General features: G+C 38.9%; 1 protein-coding gene and 1 pseudogene across 4 annotated transcripts in view; one reads left to right on the forward strand and one right to left on the reverse strand.

Moving 5' to 3' along the window:
- Positions 1-18,630, forward strand: part of RNF24 (ring finger protein 24) — an 82,025-nt gene that overhangs the window by 28,368 nt on the left and 35,027 nt on the right. For all 4 annotated transcript variants that reach the window (XR_012018364.1, XM_072800208.1, XM_072800207.1 and 1 more), the window contains one exon: positions 16,421-16,570. Coding sequence is in view for 3 of the 4 variants with exons in the window: in XM_072800208.1 (XP_072656309.1) it covers positions 16,428-16,570 (143 nt within the window). In the remaining variant the exon portion in view is untranslated. The remainder of the gene's footprint in view (positions 1-16,420; positions 16,571-18,630) is intronic.
- Positions 2,190-2,647, reverse strand: LOC140617858 (ATP synthase subunit g, mitochondrial pseudogene; annotated as a pseudogene).

Genomic DNA, 18,630 nt, shown 5'->3' on the forward strand with positions numbered 1-18,630 from the left:
TGAGGCTAACTGGAAAAGATCAAGATTAAAGTACAGATGGAGGGATGCCTGGGTGGCTCAGCGGTTTGGTGCCTGCCTTCGGCCCAGGGTGTGATCCTGGAGATCTGGGATCCAGTCCCACGTCAGGCTCCCTGCATGGAGCCTGCTTCTCTCTCTCTGCCTGTGTCTCTGCCTCTTTCTCTGTATCTCTCATTAATAAATAAATAAAATCTTTTAAAAAATAAAATGAAATACAGATGGAATGGACAAATAGGTTATAATAAATCCTATATAACTAGTTTTTTGTTTCTGCAACTCTGCTTTAAATAATGGCAGGGGAAGGGGGGTGTTGCAAATAGGAAGAAAACTCCAGTAAAAGAAAATTTGAAGTTATTGTAGAGAAAACCAGACTTTTGCCTACAGATTGAGAGTTTGGCATGTACTTATTTTCCAGACTTGACACTTAAAGCCAGTATACTTATGCAGCCTGGGTAACTCAGTGGTTTAGCGCCGCCTTCAGCCCAGGGCATGATCCTGGAGACCTAGGATGGAGTCCCACATCGGGCTCCCTGAATGGAGCCTGCTTCTCCCTCTGCCTGTGTCTCTGCCTCTCTCTCATTCTCTCTCTCTCTCTCTGTCAATCACGAATAAATAAATAAATCTTTAAAAAAAGATTTATTTTTATGCAAGCAGTTAGTTGCACCTACCCTAAAAAATTTTCCATCTTAGGCTCCAAAATAAATATGCAAAAAGCAGTAGCTTTTTACTATGCCAGGAATGACCAGCTTAGAAAATATAATGGAAGAAAAAAGAAAGAAAATAAAATAGAAGAAAAGATCCCATTTATAATAACAACAAAAATATGTATAATAACTGGAAATAAACTAAAGGAAAGTATAACTCCTATATGAATAAAGCTATACAAATCTATTGAGAAGCGTAAAGTAAAACTAGAATAAATGAAAAATAAGGTCCCTAAAATAAGCTATAAATTTAATATAATTTTAGTCAACTTCCCAACAGTATATATTTTTTAATTTATCTAAATTTAATTTAATTAACATATAGTATATTATTAGTTTCAGAGATAGAATTTAGTGATTCATCAGTTGCACATAATACCCAGTGCTGATTACATCAAGTGCCCTCCTTAATGCCCATTACCCAGTTACCCCATCCCCCACCCACCTCCCCTCCAGTAACATTCGGTTTGTTTCCTATAGTTAACAGTCTCTTATGGTTTGTTTCCCAACAGGCTGCTTTATAAATTGCTTATGTGAAAAAAGATGGTATAAAAAAATAGCCTTGAAAATATTTTTTAAGACTATTAATGGAAATAATGTTCTATTGTGTATGAATTGTTGGTATGCTAGAACTGTATTAAAACAAAACATTGGGAGCTGAAGCAGGCCATTATCATAGAAAAAGGGGAAGGGACTACAAGATCCAGGAACAGACTCAGGCATATATAAAAGTGACTCTGGGGGATCCCTGGGTGGCTCAGTGGTTTAACGCCTGCCTTTGGCCCAGTGTGTGATCCTGGAGTCCCGGGATCGAGTCCCACATCCAGCGCTCTGCATGGAGCCTGCTTCTCACTCTGCCTATGTCTCTGTCTCTCTGTCTCTGTCTCTCTCTCTCTCTGTCTCTCATGAATAAATAAATAAAATATTGTTTAAAAAAGTGACTCTGAAAAAGGTAGAATTTTTTTTTAAAGATTTTATTTATTTATTCAGGAGAGACACAGGCAGAGATACAGGCAGAGGGAGAAGCAGGCCCCATGCAGGGAACCCGACATGGGACTCCATCCCGGGTCTCCAGGATCACGCCCCAGGCTGAAGGCGGCACTAAACCTCTGAGCTATCCGGGCTGCCCAAAAAGGTAGAATTTTAAGACAGAAGAGAAAGAACTTTATAAATGCTATTGGAACAAATGACTAACCATTTGGAAAACCAATTTTAGGTCTTTTTTCCATGCAGTAGTTTCAAGATGGATTACAAATTTATTTATTTTTAAAGATTTTATTTATTTATTCATGGGAGACACAGAGAGAAAGAGAGAGAGGCAGAGACACAGGCAGAGGGAGAAGCAGGCTCCATGCAGGAAGCCTGACGTGGGACTCGATCCTGGGTCTACCAGGATCAGGCCCTGGGCTGAAGGCAGCGCTAAACCGCTGAGCCACCCGGGCTGCCCAGATTACATATTTAAATAAATTTATTTGTTTGTTTGTTTGTTTATTTAGATACATTATCTTATTTTATTCAAATACCAGTCTGATCACATATGGTCCAAGAACACTCAAATAATAAGCCACATAGAAAGAGATGTTAAAGATTGGTCTTCAAACATTATAGCCAATGATGCCACGCTTGCCTATGATCTCGCCAACATAAAACCACATCCACACCTCGTTGGCCACCAAACCATTCAGCAGAGCTTCCTTAACTGTGAGCTGTTTGAAGCTACCAGTTTGAGCACTCTTGACTATTTTTTTCAAGCTCTGAATAGCTGTTGGGATCTCAGCAGGGGTTGGAGGAACCAGCTCAACCCTGGCATAGTGCCAAAATGTGGCCAATCGAGGCTTCGAGTAAGTCACAGCAGCGTTCAGCAGCGCCAGAGCGGCGAGGTTACGGACGAACTGGGCCATGGCTCCCAGAGGGACGTCCCATCCCCCGCACGGCCGCTGAATACATATTTAAATTTATGATGCAGGGCAGCCCCGGTAGCGCAGCGGTTTAGCGCCGCCTGCAGCCCAGGGCGTGATCCTGGAGACCCTGGATCGAGTCCCACGTCGGGCTCTCTGCATGGTGCCTGTTTCTCCCTCTGCCTGTGTCTCTGCCTCTCTCTCTCTCTCTCTCTGTGTCTCTATGAATAAATAAATAAAGTCTTAAAAAAATAATAAAATAAATTTATGATGCAAAACCATGTTGGTATAAAGAATATAGATGAGAATTTCTATAATCTCAAATCAAAGACAAAAACCATAAGCGAGGGTCACAAACTTTGCGCAACAGGGCCAGGTAGAAAATTGAATTATTCAAGTGCACTTTGGTAGAAAACAAAATCATGTAATCCTTGATTTCTTTTATTTTTTGATAGAAGTAGAAATATTTATCTTCTTTGAGAAAAGTAACAGGATAAGTACAACAATAAGTGACCACTGACATTTGGTTCGGAGTTAGGGAGTGTTAGGGGGTGGTGGAAATTGTGACAAAGGAGAGCATACTGACCAAGGCCCAAGGATGCACTCACCCTAGTATGTAAGAATATCTCCTCCTCTCCTCCCTCCCATTTGTCCAACAACATGGCAGCTTGGAGGCCCCAAGGCCACTGAGCAATTGCTGCCATGCAAGAATGAAGCCCAGAATCATCAGATCTTCTGATCTTTTTCCGTGTAAAGCTAGTAGACATTGCAAATTATATATAAAATCTCCCAAATTTAAACTGTTATCTCAATTTTTATAACTTTGTATAGGCCAAACAAAATATATTCACAAGGCCAGATTCAGCATATAAGCCTCGAGTTTGTGAACTCCACTGTATAGTTTTGGTTTTGGCTTCATGATTATGCTTACCTCTTTAAATGAGTTGGGATGTGTTCTTTCTCTCAACCTCTCTGTCTGTCTGACTGTCTCTCTCTGTATCAGTTTATCTGGCAGAGGAATTATCTGTACAAGTTTAGATGGAGTTCCACCTCCATTGCCATCAGGTCTGAGCTTTTATTGTGAAGACAGAGTTCTATATTTTCAGGATTTCTTCTTGAGCCAGTTTTGGTTGTTCATATTCCTGTAAAATGGTACATTTAATCTAGGTTTAAGTAAATTCTCTTATAGTTTTTTTTTTAATATCAGCTTATCAGTAGCTTTTATCTCTTCCACACTTTAATATTGTATTGGTTAGTTGGTTGATTTCAGTTCCCCTGTAGATATTTTGTTTGTTTTAATTCACCTATTTTTGTTTGACCTATATTAATATCTTCTGTTTTATTTTGTTTGATTTGTTCTTTTTCTAGCTTCCAAAGTGAATTCTTTTGTTCATTTATTTTGATAATTCTTTTTAGATTGATAATATAAGATTGAAAATACGAATTTTTCTCTTAGTACAAGGCTTTTTCCTCCAATGTGATTAATTTCTAAATGGTCTGTAATTTGTTTTGATTACCTCTTGAACCCACATCATTTCAAAGATTATTTTTTGAATTTCCAAGTAGTTAGTTTTCTTTTGTTTACCTTTTGTTGAGTTAATTTTTCATTATGAGCACAGAATGTGATCTGTTTCTACCCTTTTAAATGTTCCTTATAACATAAACAATCAATTTATCTAAACATAGATATTCCAGAGTCATTTGAAAAGAATGTGTTTTCCTGTAAGACACAAAGTTCTAAATGTATATTATTTGTTAATGATATTTTTATATTCTCTCTCTCTTTTTAGGCTCCCGTGTTTTTACCAAATTCTTAGTGTGTTTCTAATAATGTTTGCTTCTGTATTTTGATGCTGTGTAAAGGTTTGTGTTTGTTATCTTTTTTATTTAAGATTTATTTATTTATTTATTTATTTATTTATTTATTTATTTATTTGAAAAAGAGAAAGAGTGCACAAGTGCAAGGACAGAGGGAGAGAATCTTCAAGCAGACTCCCTACTGAACACAGGGCTCAATATGGGGCTTGATCTCACCACCCATGAGATCTCACTACCCACCCATGAGCCTGAGCTAAAATCGAGTGTCGGATGCTCAACCAGCTGAGCCACCCAGGTGCCCCATTTCTGTTATATCTTATTTGGTTACATATACAGCTCTAATTTTTTAAATCACTATAAGACATCATTGTTCCTTGTAACCTTTTTCTGCCTTCATTTCTACTTGTCTGAAATTGGTACTCCTACAATATTTACCTGCAGTATTTTTACTCATTTTCTTATTGCCACCCTCATTTAGAAGATTCTTAGAATTGTTTTCAGTGTTTTCTTATAAGTAGCATATAGCTGATTATTGTTTTTATGTAGTCTTAGTCTTTTAATAAGGAGATTTAAACCATTTAATACCCTCATAATTAACTGCCTACCATTTTATTTTATATTTCTTTAATTTGCTTTCTTATGCCTACTCCCTTCCCTTTTTATCCATTTTAGATTTTACTAAAATGATCCAGTTTTCTTTGCTTCATTTTCTTCTCTCCTAGTCATGCAAATTATACATCCAATTTGTGGTTCGCTACATTTTAACAAACATATTGTGTTGTTTGATTTTTTTTGTTTAGTTTTTTTTTGTTTTTTTGTGTAGATGCTTTTTATCAAGTTGATGAAGTTCCCTTCTATTCCTATATTTCTAGGAGTTTTTATATTGGGTGGATGTTGAATTTTGTCAGATGCGTTTTTTTGCATCAATTATCATGGTCATGTGATTTTTAAATTCTTAAGCTATTAATATGGTGATTAAATTGACTTTTAAAAAATATTAAGCCAGCTTTACATCCATGAAATAAGCTCCACTTAGTCCTAGTGTAAAATTCTTTTTATGTTGATGAATTCTACTTGCTAAATTTTGTTGAGAATTTTTGTGTTTATATTCATGAGACACTATCCTTATCTGCTTTGGCATCTGCTTTGGTCTTAAAAAATACCAATTCCTCTCTCTCTGTGTCTCTCATGAATAAATAAAATCTTTTTTAAAAAAAATCACACCTATTTATTGTATTTATAAGATTTTATTTATTTGAGAGAAAAAGAGCATGATCAGGGGGAAGGGGCAGAGGGAGAGGAAGAAGTAGACCCCCTGCTGAGCAGGGAGCCCAATGAGGGACTCAATCCTAGGATCCTGAGATCATGACCTGGGCTAAAAGCACATGCTTAACCAACTGAGCCACCCAGCTGCCCCAATATAGTTGTGATTTTATTTTTTATTTTTCTTTTAAAGATTTATTTATTTATTCATGAGACACAGAGAGATAGAGAGAGAGAGGCAGAGACATAGGCAGAGGGAGAAGCAGGCTCCCTGCAAGGAGCCCCATGCAGGACTCTATCCTGGACCCCAGGATCATGCCCTGACAGAAGGCAGACGCTCAGCCACTGAGCCACCTAGGCATCCCTAGTTGTGAATTTAAACAATTAAATGTTAGCACTGTGGGAAACTTGGCAAAATATAAGAAAGATCTGGGCAGCCCAGGTGGCTCAGCAGGGGCAGCCTGGGGGGGCTCAGCGGTTTAGCACTGCCTTCAGCCCAGGGCGTGATCCTGGAGACCTGGGATCGAGTCCCATGTCGAGCTCCCTACATGGAGCCTGCTTCTACCTCTGCCTGTGTCTCTGCCTCTCTCCCTGTGTCTCTCATGAATAAATAAATAAAATCTTTAAAAAAAAAAAAAAAAGGAAGATCTGTTATTTTTTACAACTACCTATGAATCTACAATTATGTCAATAAAATATCAGGGAAAATTGTTTTATTCAAAAAAGAGAGTGAGAGGACAAATCTGCAAGTCTACAAGTAAAATTGTGGAAGGTTGGAGCTGTGGAGAATTAATTTGGGGGAGATAAGAACTGCAGGTGCTGTGGAGGGGATGGAGCTCTGCTTATGGAAACTACCACAGGTATCATAAGCAGTTTTAGAAGTCCACCACCAAGGTCATGCCTGGCTTAAAGGTGCTTCAGTGGGGAAGGAGGGTAGAGATGTGGGAGCAGACAGCACGGACTGAGGATCCCATGGGTCACAAGAAGGAGTGGTCCCAACATGCTGCACTGTTACCAGGCATAGGAGCAGATAAAATTATGGAAAATAATGAAGCTGAAAAGAAGAGGGAAAGAAAGATAATGGATCACGAAGTTGGACTTAGGGAACTCAGTGACGTATTAAAATGTAATAACATTCATTTCATGGGAGTCCCAGAAGATGCAAAGAGAGAAAAAGGGGCATGTTTATTTGAGCAAATTACAGCTGAAAACTTCCCTAATCTGGGAAAGGACACAGATAGCAAAATCCAAAAAGCACAGAGAACTCCCATTAAATTAAACAAAAGCCAGACATTGCCAAGGCATTTCATAGTCAAAATTCACAAAATACACACACAAGGAAAGAATCCTGAAGGCAGCAAGGGAAAAAAAGTTCTTAACCTACAAGGATAGACACATAGTCGCAACAGCCCTGTCTACAGAATTTGGCAGGCCAGAGGGGATTGGCAAAATATATTCACTGGGCTGAATGGGAAAAATACGCAGCCAAGAATACTTTATCCAGCAAGGCTGTCATTTAGAATAAAAGGAGTGATAATTTCCAAGACAAGCAAAACTAAAGGAGTTCGTGATCACTAAACCAGCCCTGCAAGAAATATTTAGGGGGACTCTGGGGGAAAAAAAGACCAAAAGCAACAGACTAGAAAGGAACAAAGAACATCACCAGAAACACCAACTTTACAGGTAACACAATGGCACTAAAATATCTTTCAATAATCACTCTGAATGTAAATGGATTCAATGCTTCAATCAAAAGACACAGCATATCAGAATGAATAAAAAAAAGAAAAGACCCATTGATATGCTGCTTACAAGAAACTCATTTTACACCCAAGACATCTGCAGATTGAAAGTGAGGTGGTGCAGAACCATCTACATCATGCTAGTGGACAACAAAAGAAAGTTAGAACACCATACTTATATCAGACAAACTAGATTTTAAAACAATTCTGTAACAAGAGATGAAAAAGGGCACTATATTATAATCAAGGGATCTATCCAACAAGAAAATCTAACAAATTGTAAATATTTATGCCCCTAGTGTGGGAACACCCAAATAGATAGATAGGTAGGTAGGTAGGTAGGTAGGTAGATAGATAGATAGATATCAATTATATATATATATCAATTAATAACAAACAACTCATTGATAATAATACAATAATAGTAGAGGATTTTAACACCTCACTTACAGCAATGGACAGATAATCTAAGCAGAAAATGAACAAGGAAAACAATGGCTTTGAATAACATACTGGACCAGATGGACTTAACAGATATATTCAGAACATTTCATCCTAAAGCAGCAGAATGTACATTCTTTATGCATACACATGGAGCATTCTCCAGAATAGATCACATACTGGGTTGCAAATCAGCCCTCAACAAGATCAGAAAGATCAAGATCATACCAAGCATATTTTCAGACCACAATGGTATGAAACTTGAAGTCAACCACAGATTTCATTCTGATTCCCAAGTAATATTCCACTGTGTACATATACCACTCTTCTTTACCCTTTCATCAGTTGATGGACATTTGGACTCTCCATAATTTGACTGTTGTTGATAATGCTGGTATAAGCATCAGGGTGCATGTACCCCTTCGATCTGTATTTTTGTATCCTTTGGGTAAATACCTAGTAGTGCAATTGCTGTGTCATAGGGTAGTTCTATTTTTAACTTTTTGAGGAAGCTTTGTACAGTTTTCAAGAGTGGCTGCCCCCGTTTGATTTTCCCACAAATAGTGCAAGAGGGTTCCCCTTTCTCCACATCCTTACCAACATCTGTTGTTTCATGTGTCTGTTAGACATCTATATGTCTTCTGCCCATCTGTTAACTGGATTATTTGTTTTAGGGGTGTTCAGTTTGATGAGTTCTTTATAGATTTTAGATACTATTTATCAGATATGTCATTTGCAAATATCTTCTCCCATTCGTAGGCTGCCGTTTAGTTTTGTTGATGGTTTCCTTCCTTGTGCAGAAGCTTTTATCTTGATGAAATCCCAGTAGTTCCTTTTTGCTTTTGTTTCCCTTGCCTCAGGAGACGTGTCTAGTAAGAAGTTGCTGCTACTGCTGCTGAGGTCAAAGAGGTTACTACCTGTTTTCTCTTCTAGTATTTTGATGGGTTCCTGTCTCTCATTTAGGTCTTTCATCCATTTTTTTTTTTTTAATTTTTATTTATTTATGATAGTCACACAGAGAGAGAGAGGCAGAGACACAGGCAGAGGGAGAAGCAGGCTCCATGCACTGGGAGCCCGACGTGGGATTCGATCCCGGGTCTCCAGGATCGCGCCCTGGGCCAAAGGCAGGCGCCAAACCGCTGCGCCACCCAGGGATCCCTTTCATCCATTTTTTTAAAGATTTTATTTATTTATTCATGAGAAACACACAGAGAGAGAGAGAGGCAGAGACACAGGCAGAGGGAGAAGCAGGCTCCATGCAGGGAGCTCGATGTGGGACTCCATCCCGGGTCTCCAGGATCACGCACTGGGCTGAAGGCAGAGCTAAACCACTGAGCCACCCGGGCTGCCCCTTTCATCCATTTTGAATTTGTTTTTGTGTATGGTGTAAGAAAGTGGTCTAGTTTCATTCTTCTGCATGTTGCTGTCCAGTTTTCCCAACACCATTTGTTGAAGAGATTGTCCTTTTTCCTTTAGCTATTCTTTCCTGCTGTGTCAAAGATTAGTTGACTATATAGTTGTGGATCCATTCCTGGGTTCTCTATTTTCCATTGATCTATGTGTCTGTTTTTGTACCAGTACCAAACCATCTTGTATGACTACAGCTTTGTAATACAGTTTTTTTTTTAATTTTATTTTATTTATGATAGGCACACAGTGAGAGAGAGAGAGGCAGAGACACAGGCAGAGGGAGAAGCAGGCTCCATGCACCGGGAGCCCGACGTGGGATTCGATCCCGGGTCTCCAGGATCGCTCCCTGAGCCAAAGGCAGGCGCCAAACCGCTGCGCCACCCAGGGATCCCTGTAATACAGTTTGAAATCAGGAATTGTAATGCCGGACAGCCTGGGTGGCTCAGCGGTTTAGCGCCACCTTCAGCCCAGAGCGTGATCCTGGAGACCGGAGATGGAGTCCACGTCAAGCTCCCTGCATGGAACCTGCTTCTCCCTCTGCCTGTGTCTCTGCACCCCACCCCTCTCTGTCTCTCTCTCTCTGTGTCTGTCTCTCATGAATAAACAAATAAAAAGATCTTTAAAAAAAAAAAAAAAAAAGGAATCATAATGCCTCCTTGATTTTCTTTTTCAGGATTGCTTCAAGTGTTCAGGGTCTTTTGTGGTTCCATACAAATTTTAGGATTGTTTGTTCTAGCTCTGTGAAAAATGCTGGTGATAGTTTGATAGGAATTGCACTAAAAGTGTAGAGTGCTTTGGGTAGTATAGACATTTCAAAATTGTTCTTCCAATCCATGAGCATGGCATGTTTTTCCATTTCTTTGTGTCCTCTTTTATTTCTTTTATAAATGTTCTATAGTTTTCAGAGTATAGATCTTTTACCTCTTTGGTTAGGTTTATTCCTAGGTATCTTGTGGTTTTTGGTGCAGTTGTAAATGAGATTGATTCCTTGATATCTTTTTCTGTCTTTTCATGATTGGTGTACAGAAATGCAACAGATGTCTGTATGTTGATTTTATATACTGTGACTTTGCTGAATTCTAGAACTGGTATCAGTTCTAGCAAATTTTTGGTAGAGTGTTTCAGGTTTTTTATATAAAGTATCATGTTGTCTGCAAATAGTGAAAGTTTGACTTCTTCCTTGCTTTTTCTTTCTTTTTGTTGTCTGATTGCTGAGGCTAAGACTTTCAGTACTATGTTAAATACTAATGGTGAGAGTGGACATTATCATCTTGTTCCTGACCATAGAGGAAAGGCTCTGTTTTTCCGATTGAGAATGATATTAGCTGTAGGTCTTTCATATATGGTCTTTATGATGTTAAGGTATGTTCCATCTATCCCTACTTTCTTGAGGGTTTTTATCAAGAATGGATGCTGTACTTTTTCCAATGCTTTTTCTGTATCTATTAAAACAATCATATGGTTCTTATCCTTTCTTTTATTAATGTGGTGTGTCACATTGGTTGATTTGTGAATATTGAACCACCCTTGCAGCCCAGGAATAAATCCCACTGGATCGTGGTGAATAATTCTTTTAATGTATTGTTGGATTCAATTTGCTAGTATCCTGAGAATTTTTACATCCATGTTCATCAGGGATACTGCTATGTAATTCTCCTTTTTAGTGAGGTCTTTGTCTGGTTTTGGAATCAAGGTAATGCTGACCTCAGAAGGTCACAGTAAAAATTTCTTCCACGAAATCAATAACAAAAAAATGGATAACAGGAATTTTGTATAAAAAGAAATATCAAGGGATTAAACCATAACATTGATATATTCAAAGATGAAGTTAATGACCTTTAAGAGACCATAACTATAGATAATATGATAATTAGAGCAAACTGGGAATATAATGTGAAGTATTTTCTATAACTATTTGTTAAGAGTCTTTCAGGGGTGCCCAGGTGGCTCAGTTGGTTGAGTGTCTGACTCTTACTTTCAGCTCAAGTCGTGATCACAGGGTAATGAGATCAGGCCCCATGTCAGGTTCCACACTCAGTATGGAGTCTGCTCCAGCTTCTTTCTCTCTCCCTCTCTCCCTCCCCTTCCCCCAACTCACTATATCACTTGCTCTCTTTTTTTTTTAATTTCTTTTTTTTTTTTTTATTTATGATAGTCACAGAGAGAGAGAGAGAGAGAGAGAGAGGCAGAGACACAGGCAGAGGGAGAAGCAGGCTCCATGCACCGGGAGCCCGATGTGGGACTCGATCCCGGGTCTCCAGGATCGCGTGCTGGGCCAAAGGCAGGCGCCAAACCACTGCACCACCCAGGGATCCCCATCACTTGCTCTCTTTAAAAAAAAGTAAATATTTTATTTTTTAAAGGGTCTTTCAAGGACCTACTGAGTAACCAGATACTGAATGTTAAAGAGTACATACTCTGTGATTCCATTTAGCTCTGAAATTCTAGAATAAGGAAAATTAATCTGTAACGATAAAAATCAGATCAGTGATTGGAAGTGGTGATTAACTGCAAAAGGCTACAAGGGAGCTTTCCAGGTAAATGGAAATGTTTTATGCCTTGATTAGGGTTGTGATTAACATGGGTGTGGTGTGTTCATTTGTCCAAACTCTGACCTGTACACACAATATGGGTGCTTTTTTAAATGTAAATTATGTCTCCTTTTTTTTTTTTAAAAAAAAAAAAAAGGTTTTGAAAGCCTAAAATAATTTTTCCTGAGGACTTTTGTGTTATAAGACACAAGTATGTGGGGTTTTTGTTTAATAGTTTGTGAACCATAAATTGTAAAATACAGGGATCCCTGGGTGGCGCAGCGGTTTGGCGCCTGCCTTTGGCCCAGGGCGCGATCCTGGAGACCCGGGATCGAATCCCACATCCGGCTCCCGGTGCATGGAGCCTGCTTCTCCCTCTGCCTGTGTCTCTGCCTCTCTCTCTCTGTGTGACTATCATAAAAAAAAAAGCTCAGAAAAAGAGACACCAATAATTAGATCACTGTATTTTACAATTTTTTAAAAAATTTTTATTTATTTATGATAGTCACAGAGAGAGAGAGAGGCAGAGACACAGGCAGAGGGAGAAGCAGGCTCCATGCACCGGGAGCCCGACGTGGGATTCGATCCCGGGTCTCCAGGATCGCGCCCTGGGCCAAAGGCAGGCGCCAAACCGCTGCGCCACCCAGGGATCCCTTTCTGAGCATTTTTAAAGCAAAAGTAGAATGCTAACTACTGGGAAGATGATGATGTGGTATTGTCCAGGGAATAGTAACTGGCCTACCTAGGAAGAATGTGGCTTCTAAACACACTTCAAGAAACACTGCTATAGGGGGTCCCTGGGTGGCTCAGTGGTTTAGCGCCTGCCTTTGGCCCAGGGCACGATCCTGGAGTCCAGGGATCGAGTCCCGGGATCGAGTCCCGTGTCAGGCTCCTGGCATGGAGCCTGCTTCTCCTTCCTCTTGTGTCTCTGCCTCTCTCTCTCTCTCTCTCTATCATAAATAATAAATAAATAAATATTAAAAAAAAAAAAGAAAAGAAACACTGCTGTAGCCTTTCTGGCTGTGGTGCGTTATGTTTAACTCAGGTCTTCTATGCAGCCAAATCTTGTACTCTGTCCCTTTTGTATATCGATGTGAAATCCCATTGCCCATAAAATATTCAGATCTTCCCATCTCTTTCTTTACTTTTTTTAAATAACCTGATTAGATGATTTAAAATTTAGGCTAAGACTAGAGATTTCATAAGGAAGTAAAAGGTTTTTATGTGAATGAAGTCAGAAATGCCAAGTAAGATCCAGCAGTACACTGTATGTTCTGTTTTTCTTCTTTACTTCCACAGGAGCAGTTCCTAAATAATTTTTACATTTGTAATACTTATATAACAAAGTATGCTTATTACTAGGATGTTAATGGTGGCTCTCTTTATTTTATATTTTTAAAGGTTTATTCATTTATTTTAGAAAGTGACTAAGTGGGGGGGGGAGTAGCAAAGGGACAGTGAGAGAATCTCAAGCAGACTCCTTGCTAAGCATGGAGCCCAACATGGGGCTCAATCTCCTGACCCTAAGATCATGACCTGAGCTGAAATGAAGAGTCAGCTGCTTAAACAACTGAGTCACCCAGGCATTCCAATAGTGGCTCTCTTTTTAAAGATGACCTTATTTTAAAAGATTATTAATACTCATTGCTGAAAAGATATTATGATGAAAATATTATAAAACTAAAATGTCACTAGACTAGGATTAACATCTTAGAATAATATACCAACTATTTAGACTTTTGGACCAACATTTCGGTTGTATCTAAGCAATTTCATTTATCAAAAGAAATGGAGAAAATTCCTAAAATGTATTTTGCATCAGCATATCCTCTGCCAGCCCTACCCCTAATAGGTTGTAAGGCCCTGCCAAGAAGAGAGAACTCAAAAGAAAGTCTCAACATCCAGGTCTCAGGAGTACGGAGGTAGATGTCTCTTCCCTCTAATGACACCCCTACCTATAATAATACTCTGCTTGTCTGTGTACCTGTTCAGAATTCCTCAAGTTTGTTGGTGGTGCCACCCAGTGTAAGGACTCCTGAAGGGCAACATTCTCACACCACTGACACACTCCTTACTGGCCTATGTTGATGGCTGCCTTTAGCCAGAATAAGTTGCCAGTTCCTGCCTCTGGGGATCAGGTTGGCAGGCCACTTGACACAAAGGTTGACAGTGTGTGCAGAGGAGCTCCCTGAGAAAGGAGGATTTGGTGAAATCCTCACCAGAGACTTGATCTTTGTTAGGGCTTCTTTTATGTTCTTTTACTCAATGTCACCCCTCCTCTTGTCCCTGCCAAAATGTGCATAAACACACACAAACAGACTAAAACCTTTGTATTTTGTCCTAACTCTTAGAGTTTTATCTGAGTGAAAAAACACTTGCAGAAAATGGCTAAAGGCTCTAAACTAAATATTACCCACAACTTCTGTTTGAAAGTTCTCAGAGAAGAGTTTCCATGGGAGGCAATTGTCCTTTCCATTCATGGAATTTGAATTGTGTGGTGATCTGTAAATATCACCAAACAAATTAATAGAAATAGCCCCGTTTTTAACATTTAAACAATATTTACTATTTTCTGATTATAAAAACAGCACATGAGAAAGACCATAGAGTATATATATAGGCTGTGGGTGCACTGGCTTTGGAGTTGGAGAAGGCATGGCTCCTGTACATACTTGGTCAGTCATGAGTATGTGACCAAAACTCTCTAAGCTTTGGTGGCCTTATCTACAAAATGGGAGATATGGTACCTATATATAGAGGTATTTTGTGAAGATAAAATAAAGCCAGTAATAAAATGTTTAGAACAGGGCCTAACTTAATAAAGGGAGCTTAAAAAAAAAAAGGAAAAAAAAAATCAAAATGACTAAACCACAAGCCACTGTTAACATTTTGACACGTTGGCTTTTTTCTGCCATACACACACATACCAACCAGTATGTTCAGCCTTTTCCAAAATTGGGATCATATTTTATATACAATCTATATAGCCTGCTCAATTTTTCCCACATATCTTTTTTTTTAAGATTTATTTATTTATTTGAGAGAGAGAGAAAGAGCACTTGAGTAGGGAGAGGGAGAGAATCTCTAGCAGACTACCCACTGAGTGCAGAACCTGACTCAGAGCTCAATCCCATGGCCCCAAGATTATGACTTGAGTCAAAATCAAGAGCCAAATACTTAACCAAGCCACACAGGTGCCCCGCACCTTACTACTTTTACTTATTAATTTCCAGCTTCTAATAACTTATACTAAGAAGTCAGCAGCTGCAAAGGACAACTGCATCCCATGGAAACTCTTCTCTGAGAACTTCCAAACATAAGTAATGGGTAATATTTAGTTTAGAACCTTTAGCCATTTTCTGCAAGTGTTTTTTTTTTTTTTTAAAGATTGTATTTATTTATTCATGAGAGACAGACACAGAGAGAGAGAGACAGAGACACAGGCAGAGGGAGAAGCAGGCTCCATGCAGGAAGCCTGATGTGGGACTTGATCCCGGGTCTCCAGGATTAGACCCTGAGCTGAAGGCGGCGCTAAACTGCTGAGCCACCCGGACTGCCCTGCAAGTGCTTTTTTACTCAGATACATAAAATTTCCTTTTTCATACACTCAGGCAACCCACCCACATATCTTTATATTTCCCTTGACAGTAAAATTTACAGAAACATGTTCATGACCTCATGGTACTATAACATTGATTCAACATAATTAATCTTTACCTCCTTGTGAGATATCCGTTGTTTCTAATATTTTACCATTATTAATATTGTTACTTTTTAAAAAATATTTTATTTATTTATATGAGAGAGAGAGTCCACAAGCAGGAAGTAGGGGCAGAGGGAGAGGGACAAGCAGATTCCCTGCTAAGCTGCTAAGCATGAAGTCCAACATGGTACTCGATCCCAGGACCCCGAGATCATGACCTAAGCTGAAGTTAGATGCCAACTGACCCAACTGAGCCACCCAGGCACCCCTAAAATTACTGTTTTAAAGGTTACAGAGCTTTTAAAATCTTCAGACTTGGGATCCCTGGGTAGCTCAGCAATTGAGCGCCTGTCTTTGGCCCAGGGTGTGTTCTTGGAGTCCCAGGATAGAGTCCCGCATGGGGCTTCCTGCGTGGAGCCTGCTTCTCTCTCTGCCTGTGTCTCTGCCCCCCACCCCCTGTCTATCATGAAGAAATAAATAAATAATCTTTAAATAAATAAATAAAATAAAATCTTAAGACTTGTTCTGTTTTGGGGGATGTAGGGTACTTTCAGGTTGAACTTTTTCATATGTTTGATGATGCCTGGCATTGTTTCAGTGAAATATCTTTTTATGAATGAATATAACTTGTAAAGGTTTTTTAGGTAGGCTCTCAAGCTTCTAGAATAGTGCCAGATACATAGTAAGTATTCAGTAAATATTTGTGGCATGGTAAATGGATGAATGGAAAGAATATTACCTCTTTATAATATTTGTTTCAGATGGGGTCAAGTCTTTTTTTGGGGGGGGGTCAAGTCTTAATGAAATTGTTGCCTTTGTCTACAAAGATAATGCTATCTTGGTTCTTAGTCTTAACAACCTAATTTTTTTCCATTCTTTTCTTCCCCCACAGTTCATCCATGAGCTCGGATTTCCCACATTACAACTTCAGGATGCCTAATATTGGATTCCAGAATCTGCCTCTCAACATATATATTGTGGTCTTTGGCACTGCAATATTTGTCTTCATCCTTAGTTTACTCTTCTGTTGCTACTTGATTAGGTAATCAATTTTCATTCTATGTTACTTCAATATATGTTAAACAACCAATTATAAATCAGCTATCTGCCCTTATGTTAAAAAATTATATAAGTGCAAATTCTTTTTTAATTCGTTTATTTATTTTTTTTTTAATTTTATTTATTTATGATAGTCACAGAGAGAGAGAGAGAGTCAGAGACATAGGCAGAGGGAGAAGCAGGCTCCATGCACCAGGAGCCCGATGTGGGATTCGATCCGGGGTCTCCAGGATCGCGCCCTGGGCCAAAGGCAGGCGCCAAACCGCTGTGCCACCCAGGGATCCCCAATTCGTTTATTTATTTAAGCAATCTCTACACCCAGTGTGAGGCTCAAACTCATGACCGCAGGATCAAGAGCCACACGCTCCTCTGGGTAAGCCAGCCAGGTACCCCAATAATTAGCAAATTTTCTAAAATTAAGGCTGCTTAACATTTTAACCTCTGTGAGTTACTTACTGATCAGTTAAAACACCTTTATGAAGTCTTCAATCCTATTTGCTGATTAAATGTTTTACTCTATAGAAGAAAATTGTCCTCATTTATTTTTCTAACATATTAACACCTGGTCCAGGTACACTTATGAGATTGTCTGTTCCCAAGATTTAATCTACATTCACAGAGATTTAGTATCTTTTCTTTCTTTTTTTTTAAGATTTTATTTATTTATTCATTAGAGACACAGAGAGAGAGGCAGAGACACAGGCAGAGGGAGAAGCAGGCTCCATGTAGGGAGCCTGATTCAGGACTTGATCCTGGAACTCCAGGATCACTCCCTGAGCCAAAGGCAGATGCTCAACTGCTGAGCCACCCAGGTGTGTCCCTTCATGATGTCTTTTCAAGGAAGGTGTTGCATCATTGTTAGGTAAAATCATTAGGGATCAGAAAACAATGTCCAAGACATGATCTAAGCCTTTGAACAGGTTCTCGTGGTCTCTTAAAATTTTAAGCTCTTTTGGTCAGGTGTTCAGGTGATTGATTTTCTATATAAAACATTAAATATTCTACATGACACATGTACAGAAAATTGATAAAGGATAGAACCTCACTTGAAGGAGTAATAGATTTGGCCAGTAAAGATTCACAGTTGACTTACTCATAATTGTTTAAGCAAACATCTTCCTCTTTTTGAGTTTTAAATTGGGTCTGATTTTCAAAGCAAAAACTCAGACTATAAAAATTCATATTGTTTTGATTGTACTGTATTGTTGAAAGTTTTATGAGTAAAAACTAGAAAGCTGGGTTTTATTAAACAACTATACCTCTAACAATTTTTAGTGTTCACACGGTATGTGATTATGGTTAAGGTAAATACTATCATCACATATCTTTTAGCAATAATTAATTGTTGCCACCAGTGACCACTTACTGATGGACAAATTCAAATGAATTTAGTGTGTATTTCTGATATTCTGACAAGTGAATGTATGTTCTTCATAGAAAGTGAATCTTTTCTGAAGCTCTCACAAACTGTAATCACTTCTTTTTCACAGGTATGCTGGATGGTTATGATTTTTAGGTCTCAGAGTAATAAACACTTTAATATAATTATAGGATTTTAATAAGGAAAAGCTTTTTTAAAAATCTATTTCTAGAAATTTCTTTTTTCCAGCATTTCTTTAATAGTAGTTGATAGGGACCTGGGTAGCTCAGTCTGTTAAACGTCTGCCTTCAACTCAGATCATGATCCTAAGGTCCTGGAATCAAGCCCCACATCTGGCTCCCTGCTCAGTGGGAAGTCTGCTTCTCTCTCTCTCTGATTCTCCCCTGGCTTGTGCACGTGCACGCGCTCTCTATCTCTCGCTTACTCTCTCAACTAAATAAATAAAATCTTGTAAAAAAAAAAGTTTGATAGGGGTGCCTGGGTAGCTCAGTCAGTTAAGCATCTGCCTTTGGCTCAGGTCATGATCCCAGGGTCCTGGGATCAAGCCCTGCACCAGGCTACCTACTCAGCAGGAGAACTTGCTTCTCTCTCTCCCTCTGCTGCTCCCCCTGCTTGTCCACTCTCTCTCTCAAATAAATACATAAAATCTTTAAAAAATAAAA

This window comes from Canis lupus, chromosome 26, assembly GCF_048164855.1.
Source record: "Canis lupus baileyi chromosome 26, mCanLup2.hap1, whole genome shotgun sequence".
Classification (NCBI taxonomy): domain Eukaryota; kingdom Metazoa; phylum Chordata; class Mammalia; order Carnivora; family Canidae; genus Canis; species Canis lupus.